The sequence below is a fragment of the Macaca mulatta genome, chromosome 18 (genome assembly GCF_049350105.2).
Source record: "Macaca mulatta isolate MMU2019108-1 chromosome 18, T2T-MMU8v2.0, whole genome shotgun sequence".
Taxonomy (NCBI): Eukaryota; Metazoa; Chordata; class Mammalia; order Primates; family Cercopithecidae; genus Macaca; species Macaca mulatta.
The window spans coordinates 69,367,163-69,391,067 of NC_133423.1; the positions used below are offsets into that span (position 1 = coordinate 69,367,163).

Genomic DNA, 23,905 nt, shown 5'->3' on the forward strand with positions numbered 1-23,905 from the left:
CCTGCAACACCCCTCCTGTTCTACTGCTTCCAGACCTTTGTTCATATGACCCCTTTCCTTCATGAAATCTCCCTCTCCCACTTTGTTCCCCAGCCCCTCTAAATCTTTTTTTTTTTTTTTGAGATGGAGTCTTACTCTGTTGCCCAGGCTGAAGTACCATGATGTGGTCTCAGCTTACTGCAACCTCTGCCTCCCGGGTTCAAGCGATTCTCCTGCCTCAGCCTCCCGAGTAGCTGGGATTACAGGTGCCTGCTACCATGCCTGGCTAATTTTTTGTATTTTTAGTAGACAGGGTTTCACCATGTTGGCCAGGCTGGTCTCGAACTCCTGACCTCATGATCTGCCCACCTCAGCCTCCCAAAGTGCTGGGATTACAGGCGTGAGCCACAGCACCCAGCCCCGCCCCTCTAAATCTTATCTAGTCTTCAAGGCCCACCTCAGGTTCTGACTTTTCAGAGATTTTCTTTGTAATTCATCATCATTATCTCTGCAATACTGATAATAATGATGACAAGTATCAATCACTGAACAGTTACTATATACCAGCGGCTGTAGTAAACCCCAATATAATTTCATTTAATTATCATAAGAACCTTGTACTTGTGGGTGGGGAAAGCTAAGAGAATTTGGGTGCACTGACCATGCCAGACTCTAAGTGACAGAGCTGGAACTGCAGCCTTAGTTTGCCTGGCTCTGAAGACCATGCTTTTAACTGCTCTCTAGTTTGCCCTCCTGAAAAGTGCTAGCTATCTAATTGGGAGAAGCTGATGAATTACATAGGACCTCAAAGATCATGCAGTCTGTGTTGATCCATTTGCATTGCTATAAAAAAGTACCTGAGGCTCTTGCCAGAAGGAGATATTGGTGCCATGCTTCTTGTACAGCTTGCAGGAGTATGAACCAAATAAATCTCTTCTTTTATAAATTGCTCAGCCTCAGGCATTGCTTTATAGCAACACAAACAAACTAACAGAAAATTGGTCCTGAGGAGCATTGCTATAAAGATACTTGAAAATGTGGAAGCAGCTTTGGAAATTGATAACAGGCAAAGATTGGAAGAGTTTGGAGGGCTCAGAAGAAGACAGGAAGACAAGGGAAAGTTTGGAACTTCTTAGAGACTTGTTAAGTGGTTGTGACCAGAATGCTGATAGAAATATAGCCAGCGAAGGCCAAGCCGGTGAGGTCTTAGATGGAAATGAGGAACCCATTGGGAACTAGAGGAAAGGTCACCCTTGTTATGCCCTAACAAAGAACTTGGCTACATTGTGTCCATGTGCTAGGGATCTGTGGAAGTTAGAAGTTAAGAGTGATGACCTAAGGTATCTGGTGGAAGAAATTTCTAAGCAGCAAAGAATTCAAGATGTGGTATTGCTGCTTCTAACAGCCTACAATCAGATACAGGAAGAAAGAGATGACCTAACGTTGGAACTTGGAATTAAAAGGGAAGTAGAGCATTCAAATGTGTTTCAGAAATCTTGGAGATATCCCCTCCCATCACAGGCCCAGACACCTAGGAGGAAAGAATGGTTTTGTGAGCCAGGCCTGTGGGGACCACTGCGCTGTGCCACCTTGGGAGGCTGCTTCCTGCATCCTGGCTGCTCTGGCTCTGGCCATTACTCAAAGGGCCACAGGTACAGCTCAGGCTGCTGCTTCAGAGGGCACAGGCTGTAAGCCTTGCTTCCAAGTGGTATTAAGTCTCCAGGTGTGCAGAATGCAAGAATGAAGGAGGCTTGGCAGCTTCCACCTAGAATTCAGAAGGTATATGGGAAAGCCTGGGTGCCCAGGCAGAAGCCTCCCACAGAGGCAGAGTCCTCACAGAGAGGCTCTACTAGGGCAGTGCTGAGGAGAAATGTGGGCTGGAGACCCCACTCCTGCTTACCATTTGTGTTAGTCAGTTTTGCATTGCTATAAGGGAATACCTGAGACTCAGCAATTTATAAAGAAAAGAGGTTTATTTGGCTCATGGTTCTGCAGACTATGTAAGAAGAATGGTGCCAGCATTTGTTTCTAGTGAAGGCCTCAGGAAGCTTACAGTCATGGTGGAAGGTGGAGGGGGAGCATGTGTATCACAAGGTGACAGAGGGAGCAAGAGAGAGGGAGCCATGTTCTTTAAAACAACCAGCTCTCATGTGAACTCACTGCCACAGGGACAGCACCAAGACGTTCATGAGAGATCTGCCCCATGACCCAAACTCCTTCCACTAGGCCTCACCTTCAACACTGGGAATCACATGTCAACATGTATTTGGAGAGGACAAATAGCTAAACCATATCACAGTCCAAGCCTCTCATTTTACAGATGAGGAACCTAAAGTCCTAAAAGGCAGAGATTTGACCTTGGTAACACAGTAAACATGTTGGCAGACCAGTTTTCCCTGTTCCCAGACTCATTCATCATATATTTATTCAAGAAACATGGATTAAAGCCTACTCTGTTTAGGCACTGTGCTGGGCTGCTGTACCTTCCCCTGGGTGCTCCTTTTGCAAGTTTAATGAATCCACACACAAAACTGCCTTATTATGCAGGATCAAGTAAACTCCTGCCTCCTCTTAGGACAGCTCTGTGCAGATGCACCATGCACCACTAATGGCACCAACATGATGCCCTTGCCATTGGTGTTCATGCACCATGGCCTGACTCACACTCAGAGCAGTTGCAGTTCCACAGGGGAGGGTGTGTGAATACAGTTATTTATTCCTTTCTAGAGTAGCATGGGAAGTGGAGAAGGGCCCTGATTGTGAAGATGATTCAACATGGCCCAAGTAACTCTTTCAGGAACAAGCATTAGAAAACAGGAAACATCACTCTTAGCTTCACCCAGTCCAATCCCATTCCAAAAGACGTCCCTCTCTTGCTCTAGTGTGTGTATGTATGCAGAAGTCACCAAGCTTGTCTTCTTAGGTATCTACTACCCTGGCACCACTATCTGGTTTTATCACTATTATTATTTATTGCCTGGAAGATTTTGCCTGAGAATCCTGGGAGATTCCCAACAAACCCTGTGAAGTGAGCTGATAGGACTTAGGGGCCACAATGAGGTCCTCCTGTTTGAGAACTTGGAAGGAAAAGAAATGCAGTTGTTCTTTGAGAGTTCAACAGTAATATCAACATGTACTAGCTCATAGCCGATATATGTATATCTATGCAATGGAGAAAGATGGCTACTAGGTTAGAAGCACTTGACTGCCACTTATCTTGTTACATGCCACCCAAGCAGGTGACTGAGCAGACAGCACATCAACAGGGATTTTGAAATGGTTGTTCAGTGGAGACTCACAGGCACAGAAGCAGCAGCTGGGGTGCATTTCCCCTGATGTCCATGACATTCTGGTGTAGACTGTGACAATCCACAAAGGCCAAGAAACAGCATGTAGGAAAGGGGCCCTAGCCCTTGGGCTGCATGGCTTTCACGCTTCATGGTTGGGAAGTGCCAGTCCTTCCTCTGGAGTGTTAGGAGTTGAGATGCATCAGCAGATGTGACAGAACCTTGGCCACTAGTCCTACTCTGTCATTTCAGCCTTCTTCAGCTGGAAAAGCACCAGCTATTCCCATGGTGTTTTTAGAAAGATGGGAGGCCAGGCCTTGTGGTTGCAGCTCTAGTACAGGAAGGATCAGAAAGATGAAACTGGCACTTCAGCATTCTACCAGGATTGGCTGACCTGGGTTTCTGTGGATCTTTGCAAGCGACCAACTCCTTCAAGAAACGTATCAGCCATGTCTGAGAAGTGAGGGGACAGCGATTTGTTGATGGACATTACATTTTAGAGAGTCCTTGAAGTGATCTGGACTTCGAGTATGGTTAAGTCTTGGAGTTTGGAGGTTGTTGGGACCGAGGCTTTCAAGCTCCTTATGAAAGACAGGTCTGGTGTCTGTCCTACAGATGTATCTTGCCAGAAACCAGACAACAGGCTGTTGTTGCATTAGTCTGCTCTGATGATACATTGGGGCCTAAAACCCTCCCTGCCTTGACTTCCCACAGACCCCCCTACAGGCTGCACTTCCCATGGCAATTTACCCTATGCTGCTTTCCTAGGTGCCTCTGATACTACCGTATCATCTTTTTGCAAGATGGTATTTTCCAGCATCCCTGCCTTCAGCCCCACAAGACGGGAAAAGTTACGTGCCTCTCTAACCACCCCATCCTCCCAGGTAGGGACCCTCAAGAGAATGGCTGGTAAAATGTGGTGGTGGGCATGGGAAGGCAAAATGGGCATTGTATTCCCTGTTGGAGACAGCTGAGGTGCAGGAGCATCCAGGGGTACAGGCCTTTGGGAAGTCTGGATGGGTATGGCAAGCTGGAGGGGGCGGGAGATGCTCCTGTAGCACTGCCTGCCCCCCAGCCTTGACCCCATCTGCAGCAGGGGCCACAGGGCTACTTGTGCTCCCGTGGAGGGTACCTCTCCCCTGGCCTCAACAGTAGCCCTGGCAGGACCGAAGGGCCCTCCAAGCTCAGTATGCCTCAGGTTGACCCCCTCCAACTCTTTATCAATACAAACTTCCTGAGAGGTAAATCCAAGGAGGAGAATATATTTACAAGTGACTAGCCCCCTGCCCTAAGGGATTGTCAGGAACTGAAGCCCTATAACCCTACACCTCTGTTACTAGAAGCCTAAATTGCAGGTAATCCTCCTCACCTGGACTCTTGTATGTCTACAGTTCCATATAGCTTTAATCTAACTCAAGCTTCCCAGATCTCTTCTCTATTTACAATCAAACCTTGGTGATCTCATGCTGGTCCATTGCTTTAAATAGCAGCTAGAAATTGATGACTCACCCCCCTCCATTTATATCTCCCACTGTGGCCTTGCCCCTGAACTTCAAAGTCACATGTTCACACCTAACATCTCTACTTGGATGTCTGATAGGATCCCAATCTTAATCTGTCTTAAACAAATGCATTTCTGCCACTCTACCTCAAATCCACTGCTCCTCCATTCACCTAGCTGCTCACATACAAAACTTGGGAGTTATCCTTGATTCTTTATTTTCCCTTACACCCTTTAAAATTGTCCAGCAGGCCAGGCGTGGTGGCTCACACCTGTAATCCTAGCACTTTGGGAGGCCAAGGCAGGCGGATCACTTGAGGTCAGGAATTCCAGACTAGCTGGCCAACATGGCGAAACCGCATCTCTACTAAAAATACAAAAATTAACCGGGCGTGGTGGCACTTGCCTGTACCAGCTACTCGGAAGGCTGAGGCATGAGAATTGCTTGAACCCTGGAGGCAGAAGCTGCAGTGAGCTGAGACTGCACCACTACACTCCAGCCTGAGTGACAGAGTGAGACTCCTTAAAAAAAAAAAAAAAATCACCCAGCAAATCCTACTGATGCTCTACCTTCAAATAACCACTTCAACTGCTCCCATTTTAAACCATCATCTTCCACAGGACAACCACAAGGATCTCGCTCCCTGCTCCCACCTTCACACCCTGATTATCTCATTCTCCTTCACATCACCTTGAATAATCCTTTAAAAATGAGACAGGTTGGCTGGGCGCGGTGGCTCAAGCCTGTAATCCCAGCACTTTGGGAGGCCGAGACGGGCGGATCACGAGGTTAGGAGATGGAGACCATCCTGGCTAACACGGTGAAACCCCGCTTCTACTAAAAATACAAAAAATTAGCTGGGCATGGTGGCGGGCGCCTGTAGTCCCAGCTACTTGGGAGGCTGAGGCAGGGGACTCACTTGAACGTGGTGATGCAGAGGTTGCAGTGAGCCGAGATCACGCCAGTGCACTCCAGTCTGGGCGACAGAGTGAGACTCCGTCTCAAAACAACAACAACAAACAAAAAACAAATACTCTATATACCACAAGTATACTATATATACTGAAACTGCAAGTAAGGCTCAGTTGTATTTGCTACCATCAGTATAATCCATGTTTTTTTTTTTTTTTTTTTTTTTTATGTGACGGAGTCTTGCTCTGTCACCCAGGCAGGAGTGCAGTGGTGTGATCTCAGCTCACTGCAATCTCTGCCTCCCAGGTTCAAGCGATTCTACTGCCTCAGCCTCCCGAGTAGTTGGGATCAAAGGCACCCGCCACCATGCCTGGCTCATTTTTGTATTTTTAGTAGAGGTGGAGTTTCACCATGTTGGCCAGGCTGGTCTTGAACTCCTGACCTCAGGTGATCCACCCACCTTGGCTTCCCAAAGTGCTGGGATTATAGGCGTGATCCACTGTGCCCAGCCAATCCATGTGAATATTAATGCACAGAGTCTTTGAAAGTTTTGGGCCGGGCGCGGTGGCTCAAGCCTGTAATCCCAGCACTTTGGGAGGCCGAGACGGGCGGATCACGAGGTCAGGAGTTCGAGACCATCCTGGCTAACACGGTGAAACCCCGTCTCTACTAAAAAATACAAAAAACTAGCCGGGCGAGGTGGTGGGCGCCTGTAGTCCCGGCTACTCGGGAGGCTGAGGCAGGAGAATGGCGTAAAAACCCGGGAGGCGGAGCTTGCAGTGAGCTGAGATCCGGCCACTGCACTCCACCCTGGGCGACATAGCGAGACTCCGTCTCAAAAAAAAAAAAAAAAAAAAAAAAAAGAAAGTTTTGGCTACTTACATGATGTTATTGTAAATGATTCAACTTTGTCTTGAAATTGATCTATTACTCTTCTTCAAGATTCTGGAATAATCTAAGAATATCTTGTGTTGCAAGACAGATGTTAAAGATCTTTACCACCGGCAGGCCGGGTGCAGTGGCTCACACCTGTAATCCCAGCACTTTGGGAGACTGAGGCAGGTGGACAATGAGGTCAGGAGTTCAAGGTCAGCCTGGCTAAATGGTGAAACCCCATCTCTACTAAAAATACAAAAAAGATTAGCTGGGTGCAGTGGTGGGCGCCTGTAATCCCAGTTACTGGGGAGGCTGAGGCAGAGAACTGCTTAAACCCAGGAGGTAGAGGATGCAGTGAGCCGAGATTGTGCCACTGCACTCTAGCCTAGGTGACAGAGTGAAACTCCGTCTCAAAAAAAAAAAAAAAAGACGATCTTTACCACTGGCAAAACATTATCTGTGTGAGTAAAGATAATCCTGATGCTGAGCAGTCAAAATACAGAAATACCTTTACTTCTAAAGTTGGCATAACACTGCAGCTGTCATTTGTAACTCTGTTTCAAATTTAGCTGTTCATCTGTAAAACAGAAAGATAAGTAAACTTGTACCCCCAACCAATTTACTTATAATGAGAGGTTGGAATAGATTATTTCTTTTTTTTTTTTTTTTTTTTTTGAGACGGAGTCTCGCTCTGTGGCCCAGGCTGGAGTGCTATGGCCGGATCTCAGCTCACTGCAAGCTCCGCCTCTCAGGTTTACGCCATTCTCCTGCCTCAGCCTCCCGAGTAGCTGGGACTACAGGCGCCCACCACCTCGCCCGGCTAGTTTTTTGTATTTTTTAGTAGAGACGGGGTTTCACGGTGTTCGCCAGGATGGTCTCGATCTCCTGACCTCGTGATCCGCCCCTCTCGGCCTCCCAAAGTGCTGGGATTACAGGCTTGAGCCACCGCGCCCGGCCAAGATTATTTCAAGCATTAACTTTTTATTCTCTGATTTTTTGAAACTGTCAAATGCATGCTCAGGCCATTTTTGCACAGTTTGTTATCTGTGATTTTCTTGAGCTTAATGCTAACTTCCTATGAAATCCACTCCAGATATTGCCTGGTTCACTGGAAATACATGTCTTTCAAATTCTGAGTCCACTTTCTACATTTCCTCCCAAATACCTTATCAAAATTGATAGATACGTTGATGGTCTAAGGTTAATCTGAGTTTTGTTCTTTATTTGTCCTGCCAAACTTTGGTGGAAATGTTAATAAACAATGGAAGGGCCCAGACTCAGTAAGCATGAATAATGGATAATTATCTTTCTGAATAAATGGTTAGAGGATAAATAGGAAAAAAAAGCAAATTTCCTGGACAAATCTCCAAGGGGATAGTGGGCAGCCTCAAATTTGAGTGCAGAATAACATGTTGGGCAAATATCCACTACATAATTGTCCCTGGATTCTTAAATATGTAAAAAGAAAGTTCACTGTAGAATTACTGATAGATTAATTTCTCTTTTTGAAAGTGTTACAATTACAAATGACATGTAGAACAAGGGTCCCTCCCCATTTCTAGTAGGAGACCTAGTTTAATGATTCTAACTTTGCAATGTTCCTTGTGACCACTGAGTTGGTTAAAGGCTCACTGAGGAGAATTGTCATATTCATCTTTGTACTCTCAGCTGCCAGTTCTGGTATGTGACAATCATTAAGTGGTTACTAAATTTCTTCTTTTCCATTGCACCTCCATGTCTTAGCCCAGGTGCTCCTCATATTTGGAATATTATAATAGATTACTAAATGCTTTTTCTTGCACACCTGACTCTATGCCTGACCACGCCCTCACCAAATCCATTTTATATATATTGCGGGCCTGATGATGCCATCTAAATTAACGCATTACTACACAGCTCAAAATATTTTCTACTGTCTTGAAGCTTAACATTGTACTACTTTTCCTTGTTGTCCTAGCAATATTTCTAAATTTGCCTTTACTGATTTGTGAACTTGTTAGAAATATAAATGCTCAGACAAAAATCAGAAACTTTGGGGTGGAGCTCGGCAATCTGTGGTTTAACAAGCCTTCCAGGTGATTCTGTTGTACACCAAAGTTTGAATGCCACTGTACTAGCCTGTAACAGTGACTTAGGGCAGTGTTCTCAAACTTGGCTGCACACCAGAATCACACAGGGAGCTTTAAAAGAAATATTGATTGGCCAGGTGTGGTGGCTCAAAGGCAGGCAGATCGCTTGAGCCCAGGAGTTTGAGACCAGCCTGAGCAACATGGTGAGACCTCATCTCTACAAAAACAAACAAAACAAAACAGGCGTGGTGGCACGCCTATAGTCCCAGCTACTCAGGAAGCTGAGGCTGCAGTGAGCTGTGATGATGCCACTGCTCTCTAGCCTAGGTGACAGTCTGTCTCCCCCAAAATTACTGATGCCTGGAACTTAACCTCAGACATAATTGGCCTGAGGTGCAGAAAGCATTTGACTAGGTGGACTTATAAGTAAAAGTGATAAAATTGAATGCTTGAAATAAATTCACGTTATTAAAGTATCGTTGTTTACTGAAGCTCTATATAAGATTTAATTTGAAGAAAGGGATCTTCTACTAGTGGTCTGAAAAACCACAGTACTACAGACTCAAGTCTAGAGTCTTAATTTTGCATTCAGGACCCAAGTTTACTGCCTCTCTTACTAAAACCACATGCTAGCTCTACTCCCTAGTTCTAATGCGTACACCTGCAAAGGGGAAAGAACATCAAACTGAGGTCCCAGATGCCATACATTCTGGTTCTAGCCCTTTGGGACCTTGGCAATCACTGAGTCTTTGGGCTCCTGTTTCTTCATTACAAAGTAAGGGGCTTGAATCAAATGATCTCTAAGGCCCCTTCTGACTCAGTATTTTAGCATCTCCACATTCCAATTAGTTTCCCAACTTAGATTGCATTGTCTCCTCTTTGCTTCTCTAGCTAGGTTAACTCATCCTAAGGCATAGTGTGGGTTCTAATTAGCCTTAAGATTTCTTCGGCACTCAGCCTAAGCCTCTTTGACCTCTTAGGCATCTTTTTATGGCTGGCTGTTCTCCCCCTGGGTAATAGGAGCTCATGCATTTCTTTGTATTCGTAAATGCCCAATACGTAGGTACACAATGTTGACTTTTGTTTTCCTCTCAAGACCATGAATTCTTACCTCTGCTCTTTGTTATATTTCAACAACAGCTATGTTGAAAGCTCTTTTTGGGCTGATGTGCTATCATTACTGTGACAAAGGTACGCAATTCATATGCTATATATCCTAGAAATTCTCTTTTGATTGCTCGGCCTCTAGTTTCCAACTAATTATTTCTCCAAAAAGAGCTCTCGGCTGGACGCACTGGCTCACACCTGTAATCCCAGCACTTTGGGAGGCCGACGCGGATGGATCACCTGAGGACAGGAGTTGAAGACCAGCCTGGTCAACATGGCGAAACCCCGTCTCTACTAAAAATGCAATAAAAATTAGCCAGGCGTGTTGGTGCATGCCTGTAATCCCCGCTACTCAGGAGGCTGAGGCAGGAGAATCGCTGGAACCTGGGAGTAGGAGGTTGCAGTGAGCTGAGATCGCGCCACTGCACTCCAGCCTGGGCGACAAGAGACTCCGTTTCAAAAAAAAAATAAAAAATAAAAATAAATAAATAAAATAAAATAATAAAAAATAGCTCTCTTCTGGCCTCTGCTGGTGTGATAGCAGACAACTGTTTCATTCTTTGCTTAACTGCATGCCAAAGAATTAAAGTGTAAGGACACTTAAGTTTTCTTTTTTCTCTCTTTTCTTTTCCTCTTCTCTTCTGTGAGACAGGATCTTGCTCTGTTTCCCAGACTGGAGTGCAGTGACACAATCTCAGCTCACTGCAGCCTCGACTTCCCAGGCTCAAGTGATCCTCCCACCTTAGCCTCCTGAGTAGCTGGAACTATAGGCACACACCACCACACCTGGTTATTATTATTATTATTATTACTTTTTTGAGATGGAGTTTTGCTCTTATTGCCCACCCAGGCTGGAGTGCAATGGTGTGATCTCAGCTCACTGCAACCTCTGCCTGCCAGGTTCAAGCCATTCTCCTGACTCAGCCTCCCGAGTAGCTGGGATTACAGGCATGTGCCACCAACCACACCTGGCCAATTTTGTATTTTTAGGAGAGACAAAGTTTCTCCATGGTGGTCCGGCTGGTCTCGAACTCTTCTGACCTCAGGTGATTCGCCCGCCTTGGCCTCCCAAAGTGCTGGGATTACAGGTGTGAGCCACCACGCCCGGCCTATTATTATTTTTATAAGAGACAGGGTCTCGCCATGTTGCCCAGGTTAGTCTTGAAGTGCTGGGCTCAAGTGATCCTCCAGCCTCAGCTTCCCAAAGTGCTGGGATTACACGCATGAGCCACTGTGCCCGGCCAACACTTCAGTTTTCTAAGGACTATTCTAACAGTTCAACTTGGCAGAGAGAAAAACTGAGGTGTCTCTTAAACTGCTAGATATGCTGATAATACACAGTTGGATAGTAAAATTTGAGATATAGTTCAAATGCTTATTTCTGTTCAAAGATATAGTTCAAAGTGGCAGTTTTCAAAATTAAACTCATGGATGTTATGAGATGACAAAGATGACAAAGTAAGATTCTTAGGTGTTTCTTTAAAAGCTTGCTCTTTTAGAGAATATCTGTCAAATTTTGCCGAATCCTGACACTGTACTTAGTATTGTGCCTGGTAAAGATAAAGCACTGAAGAAATGTTTGTCAAATGAATGAACTAGTGTTATTTGGTTTATGTAACATTAGTCTTTTTACGTAACTGAATTACAAATGAAAGACCATCTTGGAGCCAGGTGCAGTGGCTCATGCCTGTAATCCTAGCACTTTGAGAGGCCGGGGCAGGAGAATCACTTGAGCTCAGGAGTTCAAGACCAGCCTGGGCAACATAGTGAAAACTCATCTCTATAAAAAGAAAAAAACAAAAAATTTAAAGAAAGACAATCTTTGGAGAAATCTTTGCCCTCTTTCAAATTTATTTCTTTCAGAGGGTCTAAGAATGCCCTATATACATTTAAAAATACAAGCTAGTTGCAGTTTATTATTTTGTTATTTATTGAGACAGGGTCTCACTCTGTCATCCAGCCTGGAGCCCACTGGTGCGATCTTGGCTCACTGCTGCCTCAGCCTCCCGGGACTCAAGGGATCCTCCCACCTCAGTCTCCCAAGTAGCTCCTGTGCCACTGTGCCCAGCCTAGATGCAGTTTAAACTGTTACTAATACATTCAGCCTATTGGCAGCAGCCTTCCCAGTTGGACTTTGAGAAAACTTTTCACCGCATGAAATGTTTTAGGGAATATTCTTCGGTTTCATCTGGCTTTTCTCTCAAGGTAACATTATTATGTCTTCTACACATACTTGGGTACCCATGATTAACTCATTCACACTGTCCCATTTGACAACCTTAGGTTTCAAACGGTTTAATCAGAGTATCTCTTTACTAAAGGTAGGAAAGCTGGCAGTCAAATGTTAAGTGCTGACATATAAGTTCTGCATGTTTCCTAAGTTTAAATCAATGGTCTCTAACTTTAAAAAGCTTGCTAGTGGCCAGGTGTGGTGTCTCCTGCCTGTAATCTTAGTACTTTGGCAGGCTGAGATGGACGGATCACCTGAGGTCAAGAGTTTGAGACCAGTCTGGCCAACATGGTGAAACCCCATCTTTACTAAAAATACAAAAATTAGCCGGGCATGGTGGTGGGTGCCTGTAATCCCAGCTACCCAGGAGGCTGAGACAGCAGAACCGCTTGAACTCAGGAGGTGGAGGTTGTAGTGAGCTGACATCGTACCACAGCATTCCAGTCTGGGTGACAGAGTGAGAGACTCCATCACCAAAAAAAAAAAAAAGCTTGCTGGCAACCTGACATTACATGTAACTATATATAACCGTGAATGAAAATATCGTCTAACATGTCTATTATACAAATACTTTACAAATGTATAAAGCCCTTTAATATACATTATCTTTTTAAAGAAAAGCTTGAGTGCACTGTCATAAACAGCCATTTTGCATTTATGTATCTAACTCAAATTTTTTTTTGGGTTTTTTTTGAGACTAAGTGTTGCCCAGGCTGGAGTGCAGTGACGTGATCTCGGCTCACTGCAGCCTCCACCTCCCAGATTTAAGCGATTCTCCTGCCTCAGCCTCCTGAGTAGCTGGGATTACAGGCGTGTGCCACTACACCCGACTAATTTTTACATTTTAGTAGAGATGGGGTTTCATCATGTTGGCCAGGCTGGTCTCAAGGTTTTGACCTCAAGTGATCCACCCACTCTGGCCTCCCAAAGTGCTAGGATTACAGGCATGAACCACCGTGTCCCGCCACTGAAATGTTTTTAAAATGTGTCTATTTCCTTACTCCATTTAAAGGTAGAAGTTGGTCCACAGCAGATAAAAAGGGAGACAGACCTCAGTTCACTCAACTTCACAGTGTAACTGAAGAGAAAATGAAAACTGCTATAAATGGGATGGATAGCTGTGAAGCTACCATCAGGTGGACAAACCCTCTCTGCTTAGGCTGCCTCTTAAAAAGCAAAATCCACTGGAAGTATACAGCTCCAACCACACATCCTGTGGTGCCTTGTTGAAATTCAGATGTCTCTCAAAGTCCTGGCCTTTAGAAGGACTATACTATAGTGAAGATGAGTTAGTAGATTCTGGAATTAGGCAACTATGGGTTCTAATTTCATCCCTACTAGTTATTAGAGGTAGCCATGAGATGGATAATTCTGACCTCTGAGAAGTCAGGAAAGTTATGAGGTAGGGCTTTCTGGAAACTTTTTTGTAGGGAACGAAAACAAATGGCATGTACTTTTTTTCTTCTTTTTGTGCAGAACATGGACATGATGCTAGAGGTGGCGGAAACTACTTTACAGATACCAGGATGAACACCAATATAAAGTATGGAAGAGCAGAAAACCAGGAGAAATCTGGGTCCCTAAGGCCATTATGGAGCTGCACTAGTGGCCTTGGACTGCTGACCTATAGATTTTTTAAGGTGAGAAAAATACAGCCAGTAATTTGTTTTTTAATCTGCTGTTTTTTGGATCCTCTTTTTTTTTTTTTTTGCCGCTTAACAATATTAAGTGATAAATTCACAGGGTTATTTGAGGATCGAAAGAGAAACATTTATGTGAAGAGTATAACACAGTTCTTGACATACAGTAAGTGATCAATCAATGACTACTACTATTTTTGGAAGATTAGCTGACTACCAGCAGAGAACAAAAATCAAACACAGAATAAACAATTTAGGAAGGGAAGAAAAGGGCTGAATAGAAGTGATGATAGGGTGATAAAAAATTCAGAATGGCCGGGCACGGTGGCTCACGCCTGTAATCCCAGCACTTTGGGAGGCCGAGGCGGGCGGATCACAAGGTCAGGAAATCGAGACCATCCTGGCTAACATAGTGAAACCCCGTCTCTACTAAAAAATACAAAAAATAAGCTGGGCGTGGTGGCGGGCGCCTGTAGTCCCAGCTCCTCGGGAGGCTGAGGCAGGAGAATGGCACGAACCTGGGAGGCGGAGCTTGCAGTGAGCAGAGATTATGCCACTGTACTCCAGCCTGGGCAAAAGAGTGAGATTCCGCCTCAAAAAAAAATCAGAATCATGGAGCCAAACAATGTACATAAGTGGTCTGACATAAAGTATATAATCAATATGTGTAATTCCTTTTCCTATCCTATTTGTGAGAACACAAACTAATGCCATTTATTCACGAGAACCCTGATCAACAAGGAAGACCAGACTAAGCAAGAAGATTTTAGGACTCTGAGAAGTAAAGACTGTATTCATAAGGTTATTTATATTTGAGTGAGACATTCCATTCAATGTCTCTTTCATTTCTGCTTATGTAATACTGTCAAGATATGGATCAAAGAAATACACAAAAGAGACACTGATAAACAAAATGTCACTAGAAAAGATGGCATAGATTGGTCAGTCATCTTAGTGACTCATATACTAGGTCCTAGAGGAATAGAAAGTTGCTAAATAGAAAAATCTATTTTGAAACCAAATTGTTCATAACATTTGTCAGTCCACAGAAATAATACAATAGAAGTTGAACAAATGGGCAGAGAACTCAACATATTTAACCTCGAAACTGCACCAGAAAAAAAAAAAAAGTATGGCTGGGCGCGGTGGCTCATGCCTTTAATCCCAGCGCTTTGGGAGGCCGAGGCAGGTGGATCACGAGGTCAAGAGATCAAGACCATCCTGGCCAACACAGTGAAACCCCGTCTCTACTAACAATACAAAAATTAGCTGGGCATGGTGGTGTGTGCCTGTAGTCCAGCTACTTGGGAGGCTGAGGCAGGAGAATCACTTGAACCCGGGAGGCGGAGGTGGCAGTGGGCTGAGATTGTGCCACTGCACTCCAGCCTGGCAACAGAGCGAGACTCCTTCTCGGGGTGGGGGGAAGAAAGTATGATGAAAAGAAAACATGTGAAGAGCTGGAAAATTAGGACCAGATCAGAGAATAATGTTTACAGTACATGGGAAAGGAAAAAAAGTCAGTATTTGTGGTCACCTTGAAAGGAATTTATGACAGTATAGTACCTCATCCCAATTCAACAAAAGCTGGAGAGTTTTAAAAAACTATTAAAATATAGCCTTTCTTTTTTGTTTAAAAAAAAAAAAGACTTAAATGCTAGACACTGGTATGACCTAGAGAAGAGCAACTGATTAAGAAAAATCTGTCATGATTAAAATGAAGTCACTGCTCAATGTAAATACCAAGGGAAGATGAAGTAAAAAGAAAAGAACTGAAAGGCAACAAATCAGACTACAACTATCGTATTTTCAAAATTGTATTAGGTATCACTACACAAAGTAAATAAAAACTCTTAAGTTAGAGTGCAAAATGAAAGCGCCTTATTGTTTTAAAGGTGCAAAAGCAAAATATCGCAAACATTTTCAATAGAAAACTGATTTATAAATCCATTTATAGAAGATCAAAAAACCAATGTTTAATACCAACTTTAAGTATAAATAAGAAGGAAAAAACTGCTCCATCCTATTGTTTCTGTTTCAACGTCTATGTCTTCTGCTCCTTGCCTTTTGGAGAAAATATTGCGTTGTAAGGCTGACGTCTTTTTGGGCGAGGACAAGGATCAAGATCTTCCTTAATATAACCTTAAAAACAAATCATAAACTTAGAAGACTGTATGTGCAACATGTATTTCTTTCAGCTTATACCTAGTAAACGTTTCTTATTTGATGCTTTGTAAGTTTATATAATTCTGATTATTAGCTTTGTGATGCTGATGATTGATCTCACTATTTAGCATGTTTCCTCATTTATAATAATGACAGCAGTAAACATTTACCAAATGGTTGCATACATCATCTCATATAACTCACATTCGTTTGAAATAGTTTCTACTATACCTGTTTCACAGATGAGGTAATAGAGACCCAAGGAAGTTAAATTACTTGTTCAAGTTCACAAAGCTAGCAAGTAGAGGAGCTGGGACCTGGCCCAAGCTCTTTCTTATTCCAGAACCAGAATTCTTAAACTTTCCTATTCTGCCTCCTATAGGTAGTTGCAAAGGGGGACAAAGTGCTCAACATGAACTCTACTATAAATTTCAGGTACTTATCAAAAACACTTTTTACAGTAGCTATTTCAATAGATGACAATCCCTCTATACCATTCAGACTATTAGATCTCCTAAGGTGTCTCTAAACATGTAATTTTCAGGGGAAGTATTTGCTCTGCCATACGCATAGGGGTGCAATCACAGGCTCTATCCAGACTGATTCTATCTGGTGACCAGGCAGTGAGATATCACATCAAAGGTGACTCAATCTAGCTTAATAATGGGGAAAGCAGAAATACAGTGAAAGCTGTCAAGAGACTTTGCATCTTTTGGAAAAACTATCCTACCGTTAAACATCTGGAGCTTCTCCAAAAGTGAAGAAGGTCTCTCTCCTTGTGCAGTTAAATCATCAGAACTCTTCATTGAGAACAGCTGCTTTTCAAAATTAAATTAAATTAATTGTTTTTTTGAAACAGGGTCTTGCTCTGTTGCCCAGGCTGGAGTGTAGTGGTGCAATCACGGCTCACTGCAGCCTCCACCTCCAGGGCTCAAGCAATCCTTCCATCTCAGCCGCTGGGACCACAGGCATGTGCCATCATACCTGGCTAATTTTATTATTTATTTATTTATTTATTTATTTATTTTTTTGAGACGGAGTCTCGCTCTGTCCCCCAGCCTGGAGTGCAGTGGCCGGATCTCAGCTCACTGCAAGCTTCGCCTCCCGGGTTTACGCCATTCTCCTGCCTCAGCCTCCCGAGAAGCTGGGACTACAGGCGCCCACCACCTCGCCCGGCTAGTTTTTTTTTTTGTATTTTTTTTTTTTTTTAGTAGAGACGGGGTTTCACCGGGTTAGCCAGGATGGTCTCGATCTCCTGACCTTGTGATCCGCCCATCTCGGCCTCCCAAAGTGCTGGGATTACAGGCTTGAGCCACAGCGCCCGGCCTTATTATTTATTTTGTCTAGACCCAGGGTCTCACTCTGCTGCCACGGCTGGTCTTGAACTCCTGGGCTCAATGGATCCTCCCATCTTGGCCTCCCAAAGTGCTGGGATTACAGGTGTGAGACACTGTGCCCAGGTGAGAACAGTTTCCATAAGATGACAAGGCTGAAATGAAATTCTAGGTGGTATAATTTTATCATCTGACATTTATTTAATGCTAGTTTTTCTTCTAGTGGGTAAAAATTTTAGATGTTTATCTATAACTGACAAACACAGGCCTAAAGCCTGAGGGCTACTAATTAATTAAAAAGTCAAATCATAAATATTCTAAACACTACTATACTTTTCAATCACATACCAGAAGACACATCCCGTTTTCATAAAACTATTTTTTTTTTAAGACAAGTCAGGTACAGTAGTGAGAACGAAGGGAAAGAGTAAAAGAAGGAGTTTGATCTGTAACTGAACGATCAACTGAGATAACTAATGGCCTCTGGAACAGCTAAAACTCAGTATTTTAAACCAAAAGGTAAGACTTAGTCTGCACCTGGGTAGTCTTTGGACCATGGAGAAAATACCAAAAAATAATAAAGAGGTCAGATAAGTCCCTGCTTAGCGAATATTCTTCCTCTCTTGTGGCTTTTTTCTAAACAGCTTCATTCAAGTATACTTGGTATATATAAACTGTACATATGTAATGCGTTTAGTTTATATATATATAAACTATACATATGTAATGCGAATATTTAGTTATGTTTAAGGATGATTTTGAATTAAAATTCTTCATAAAACTAAGAGTATATTGTCTTATTAAAGAGAATGTCTGACTGAATGTCTATACCAACATTCATTTAATAACAAATGAGTTTTGAACTATATGAGCCACACACAAAAAAAGTCTAAGAATACAATCATGTAGAGAATAAAATCTTTAGTTAAAGAGGTCCCTTCAGGCCAGGTGTGGTGGCTCGAGCCTGTAATCCCAGCACTTTGGGAGGCCAAGGCGGGTGGATCACTTGAGGTCAGGAGTTCGAGACAAGCCTGGCCAGAATGGTGAAACCCCATCTCTACTAAAAATACAAAGAAAAAAGAGCTGGGTGTGGTGGCGTGTGCCTGTAGTCCCAGCTATTCAAGAGGCTGAGGCAGGAAAATCGCTTGAACCTGGGAGGTGGAGGTTGCAGTGAGCTGAGATCATGCCACTGCACTCCAGCCTGGGCCTTGCAGAGACTCCATCTCAAAAAAAAAAAAAAAGGCCCCTTCATAAAAACTAGTTATTAAATGCTCTATGAGCTCCTCTGGAATGATATTTTCACAACAAAGGGTCTGTGAAATGGACCCTGCTTAATTAAATAGCTCTTTTAAGGCTAAGGACTCGAGCTTTTCATTTCATTTAAACCAATGATTACAATGAAGTTCAGACCTTAGTGACTATGAATTACTATATGCCTGGAACAGTGGCAATGTCCAGATTAATAATCCTAGCTTGAGCACAGAAATGGGAGTATGCTACCCCAAAGAAAGTTATATGACATGAAGACTTCAGATCACATACCCAACTAACTTAACTTCGGTAGAAAATATAAAACCAGAAAAGTGTGGATCTATATTTTTTAGCATTATGCTGCTGGTAAGACAGAACAAAAATTACTACTCTTGACCTTTTATTAACAGCCTAAAAGCTGAATATATTCTCAAATTATATTAAATGTAAGTGTCATATCTAAACAAGCTAGTTGCATGTCAACAACCTAACAAATAAACATCTTTTTAATTCAGATACCATTTATAAACATACAGCATTCTGGATAAGTGAGGTTTAAAAATCCAAAATTCATAGCAGGAGATTTAAAAAGATTCTCTCTTTTTAAATATAACTTTGCTAGTAGTTTTTGTTAGGTTATTTATTTTATTTAAAGTCATTTTGGCTGGGTGCAGAGGCTCATGGCTGTAATCCCAGCGTTTTGGGAGGTCAAGGCAGGAGGACCACTTGAGGCCAGGAGTTCCAGACCAGCCTGGGCAACATAGTGAGACCCTGTCTCTAGCGAAAAACAAAACAAAAAAGTGCTGGGTGTGGTGGCACATGCCTGTAGTCCTTGCTACCTGGAAGGCTGAGATAGGATAGTTTGAGTCCATAAGTCGGAGGCATCAGTGAGCCATGACTGTGCATGCCACTGCACTCCAGCCCGGGTGACAGAGTGAGGCCCTATATTTAAAAAAAAAAAAAAAAAAAAAAAAGTCATTTTGATGATACAATAAAAGAGAAATTGTTTTTTGAAATTTGGTAAAGCAGAATAATATAAGCACAATCACATTAAAGTGATATAACCAATCTCTAATTCCAACTAAATTACTGAAGAGTCCTTTTATCTTTAGGAATGTTTTTATGTCACAAAACTACCACCCAACCTGCAGAAAAGGTAAAGAAACCATAGAAAAAAAAGTGCATGTTCACATTTGGGCACATACAGTATTTTATTTTATTATCTTATTTCATTTTATTTTTGAGACAGAGTCTTGCTCTGTTGCCCAGGCTGGAGTGCAATGGCACAATCTTGGCTCACGGCAACCTCCATCTCCTATGTTCAAGTGATTCACTTGCCTCAGCCTCCCCAGTAGCTGGGACTACAGGCGTGTGCCACCATGCCTGGCTAATTTTTTGTATTTTAGTAGAGATGGGACTTCACCACGTTGGCCAGGCTGGTCTGTAACTCCTGACCTCAGGTGATCCATCCGCCTCGGCCTGCCAAAGTGTTGGGATTATAGGCATGAGCCACTGTGCCCGGCCAAGTATTTAAAAAAATTAATTATAAAATGTTGCAATCTATACTCTCACCTCTTTCCATACAAGTCTGAGTGGAAGGAAAACCAACTTCCCAAAAATTCTCTGGTGTGTTGGGTGGAATGTAGCGGAATCGGTGTCTTGAGCAGGAAGCCAACTTCTTTTCTCTTTCTTCTGCTGGCATATCTGCATAATACTAACAATAAAAACTGGTAAGTTTTTTCACTGAAGAATAATAAATGGAGTGTTATGCTTATTGATTATAAACTAGAAGCTAAAAAAGCCATTTACTAAGATAGTCAGCATTCTAAGGAAACTTAATCCTCACTGATGAACTATTAGTAATTAATTCTTACAGACAGTACTGATGTTGGTCTGTGAAGTGCCTGCTTCACTGATGAGAAAAGGAGCTTGTATCACAACGTAAACCAATAAAGTGCTTCCTTCATCAACAAAGTCTTGCAATGAAAAAAAAAGAAAAGCCAGTTGAACTTGACAGTGTGCTTAGTGATACAGCGGATTTATACACTGGTAGAAAGTCTTTGTCCTTATTAGGCCAGTAACAAAAATTCAGAGGTCTACATGTTTCTTAATTGTTATCTGAATATAATGTGTGTTTCAAGGTAATTTTCCGATCTCTACGGTTTTAAAAAATAATTTAGATCTGAATGTTGTAGGCTCCATGAGTTCTCCCTTTAAGGTTTCAGTTAGGATCAAAAGCATACTATTTTTTGGCAACTGTGAAAACACAGAACTTGAACTTCATGCACACAAGGATAAAATTATATGTAAAAATTGTACAGGTTTTAAAGGCCTAGACCTAATGAAAACAAAGCAGTAGTATAAGGTTTAATAGAACATAGATGGACAGAATCACTTTTTTTTTTTGAGAGACAAAGTCTTACTCTGTCACCCAGGCTGGGGTGCAGTGACACGATCTTGGCTCGCTGCAACCTCCCACTCCTGTGTTCAAGTGATTCTCTTGCCTCAGTTTCCCAAGTAGCTGGGACTACAGGCATGTGCCACCATGCACAGCTAATTTTGTCTTTTTAGTAGAGACGGGGTTTTACTATATATTAGCCAGGCTGGTCTCGAACTCCTGACCTCAAGTAATCCACCTGTCTCAGCCTCCCAAAGTGCTGGGATTACAGGAATGAGCCACCCAGAATCACATATCTAATCCAGCCAATTCCTTCACTTTACACTTGAGAAATTGAAAATGAAAGTGGTAATTTGCTAAAGATATCACCTATTGAAAGTGACAGACTTAAAACTAGAATTTAAGTTTGAAGTAAAAGCTTTTAATACATTTCTATTTTACATAGATTAAAGGCTTTAAAGAGTGTGAAATAACTTTATTCAGGTATCTTTTTCATCATTCTCACTGCCCTAAGTTTAAGCCTTTGTTACCTTAGTCTGGGCTTTGGGATGAGATGACCTTAGAGAATCAGGGATTACTGGAAAAAACACTGCCACTGAATTAAAACATACTTGAGAAAGAGTAGTCGGTCAGTGCAGTTGTAAGACGGCAAGCAAATGGGTTAGTGGTAGAACAGGAAATCAGAGAGGAAGTGCAGTGCCAGAATTTGTTGTCCTTGATAAGGACTTTAGATTCTTTTTCTTAGAGGGATGGGAGGACACTGAAGGATTTTGGGAATGACATGATTTAACTTTCATTCTAAAAAAAGGCCATTCATTGCTGAGCTGAAAGTACATTGTTAAGAGACAAGAATGAAAAGTAAAAGAGAATGAGGACAGAAGTACATGGGAACTCTATGTACTTTCTGTACAACTTTGCTGTGAACCTGTAACTGCTCTAAAAAAATAAATGTTTATTTATTTTTTTGAGATGGAGTTTCGCTCTTGTCGCCTAGGTTGGAGTGCAACGGAGCGATCTCAGCTCACTGCAACGTCTGCCTCCTGGGTTCAAGCGATTCTCCTGCCTCAGCCTCCCGAGTAGCTGGGATTACAGGCGTGCACCACCACATCCAGCTAATATTTGTATTATTAGTAGAGACAGGGTTTTCCCATGTTGGCCAGGCTGGTATTGAACTCCTGACCTCAGGTGATCCACCCGCCTCAGCCTCCCAAAGTGCTGGAATTAGAGGCGTGAGCCAGTGTGCCCAGTCAAAATAAAAGTTTTAGAGTAAAAAAAAAAAAAATGACCAGGAGAGCACTTAGAAGCTATTACAATTATAAAATGTTGGCTGGGTGCAGTGGCTCACGCCTGTAATCCCAACACTTTGGGAGGCCGAGGTGGGCGTTTCACAAGGTCAGGAGATTGAGACCATCCTGGCTAAGATAGTGAAACCCCGTCTCTATTGAAAATACAAAAAAATTAGTCAGGCGTGGTGGCGGGTGCCTGTAGTCCCAGCTACTTGGGAAGCTAAGGTGGGAAAATGGCGTGAACCCAGGAGGCAGAGCTTGCAGTGAGCTGAGATGGTGCCACTGTGCTCCAGCCTGGGCAACACAGCGAGACTCCATCTCAAAAATAAATAAATAAATAAATAAAAATGTTGCCTTGGTCCAGGGCATTAGTGGTGGTGACAGTAAGTGGATGGATATGGGATATATATATAGATATATATATATATTTTTGAGACGGAGTCTCGCTCTGTCGCCCAGGCTGGAGTGCAGTGGCCGGATCTCGGCTCACTGCAAGCTCCGCCTCCCGGGTTTACGCCATTCTCCTGCCTCAGCCTCCCGAATAGCTGGGACTACAGGTGCCTGCCACCTCGCCCGGCTAGTTTTTTTTTTTTTGTATTTTTTAGTAGAGACGGGGTTTCACCGTGTTGGCCAGGATGGTCTCGATCTCCTGATCTTGTGATCCGCCCGTCTTGGCCTCCCAAAGTGCTGGGATTACAGGCTTGAGCCACTGCGCCCAGCCTGATATGGGATATATTTTGAAGGAAGAATCAACGAATCAATGGGGTTTGTTGATACGTAAGTTATTGAGACGTGAAATAAAAAAGTAGTGAATAACTACAAGATCTCAGGACATATAGGAGACTCAGCGGTGAGGTCTGGGAATTGAGAGCAGATATTGTATGTTTGTTTTTGGACATGTGAAATTTGAGATCACTATTGTAGATCCACATGAGTATTGCACATTCAACTTGTAGAATAGGCAATGGGATACATTTAAGAACTGCAAGCTTGTAGTTAGTATTTAAGTACATGGGACTGGCACTTCCACTTCTGTTTATGATTGAGTAACAGAACAGATTCACCCTCCTACGTAAATTAACTAGAAAAACGAAAATGTACACAATAATGTTTTGCAGAGATTGGATAACAAAAAGCACGGGAAATGATTATTGAGAATGAATGCAACTTAACAGCTTTTCTATCAAAGTAGCTTTTTTCTAACTAGTAGGATTAGTTCTAGATCATAGAATTATGTATATAACTAAAAATCAGAGATTTACTTAATGCGGACCATATTCTTTAAGAAATCATGATATATTGAATTTGTGTAATGAAAACTCACAAACTCACATTATGGGCTTTTGCTTGTATTGCCAAACTGCTTTTCAAATAGTGATCCCCATTGTTAGTACATAAGAGCATATTTTTACCCAATGCTTACCTGCATTACAATCTAGTCACACTTTCACATATAATTTTAATGTGCTTGGTTATCAAATTTTCTAGCCCATAGGTTAAAAAGGAAATTTAAAAGGGGAAGTAAATTGCTGAAGGCAGGCATCTGAGAGCTAATGGACAAAAAGGGAAGAAATAAAAACAGCATGTTCCAGGTCAAAACAACCTGCCTGGGACTATTTAGTAAAAGGACAATCAGTACAGTTGGCCCTTCATATCCTTGGGTTCTACATTCATGGATTCAACCAGCCATGGATCGAAAATATTCAGGAAAAAACCCTGCATCTGTATTAAACATGTACAGACTATTTTTCTTGTCATTCCCTATGCAATACAGTATAACAACTATTTATATAGCATTTACATTGTAATAGGGATTATAAGTTATTAGAGGTAATTTAAAGCATAATGAAAGAATGTGCATGGTTATAGGC

The 23,905-nt window shown here is 42.5% G+C and overlaps 1 protein-coding gene across 12 annotated transcripts in view; it reads right to left on the bottom strand.

The window, feature by feature from the left end:
• Positions 1 to 15,405: 15,405 nt before the first annotated feature.
• Positions 15,406 to 23,905, bottom strand: part of RBBP8 (RB binding protein 8, endonuclease) — a 118,495-nt gene continuing 109,995 nt past the window's right edge. For 11 of the 12 annotated variants that reach the window (XM_028837673.2, XM_077974524.1, XM_077974520.1 and 8 more), the window contains 2 exons: positions 19,923 to 20,064; positions 15,406 to 15,741 (listed from right to left, as the gene is read on the bottom strand). In XM_028837673.2, coding sequence (XP_028693506.2) covers positions 15,644 to 15,741; positions 19,923 to 20,064 — 240 coding nt within the window. In that variant the 3' untranslated portion in view covers positions 15,406 to 15,643. 12 annotated transcript variants of the gene reach the window in all.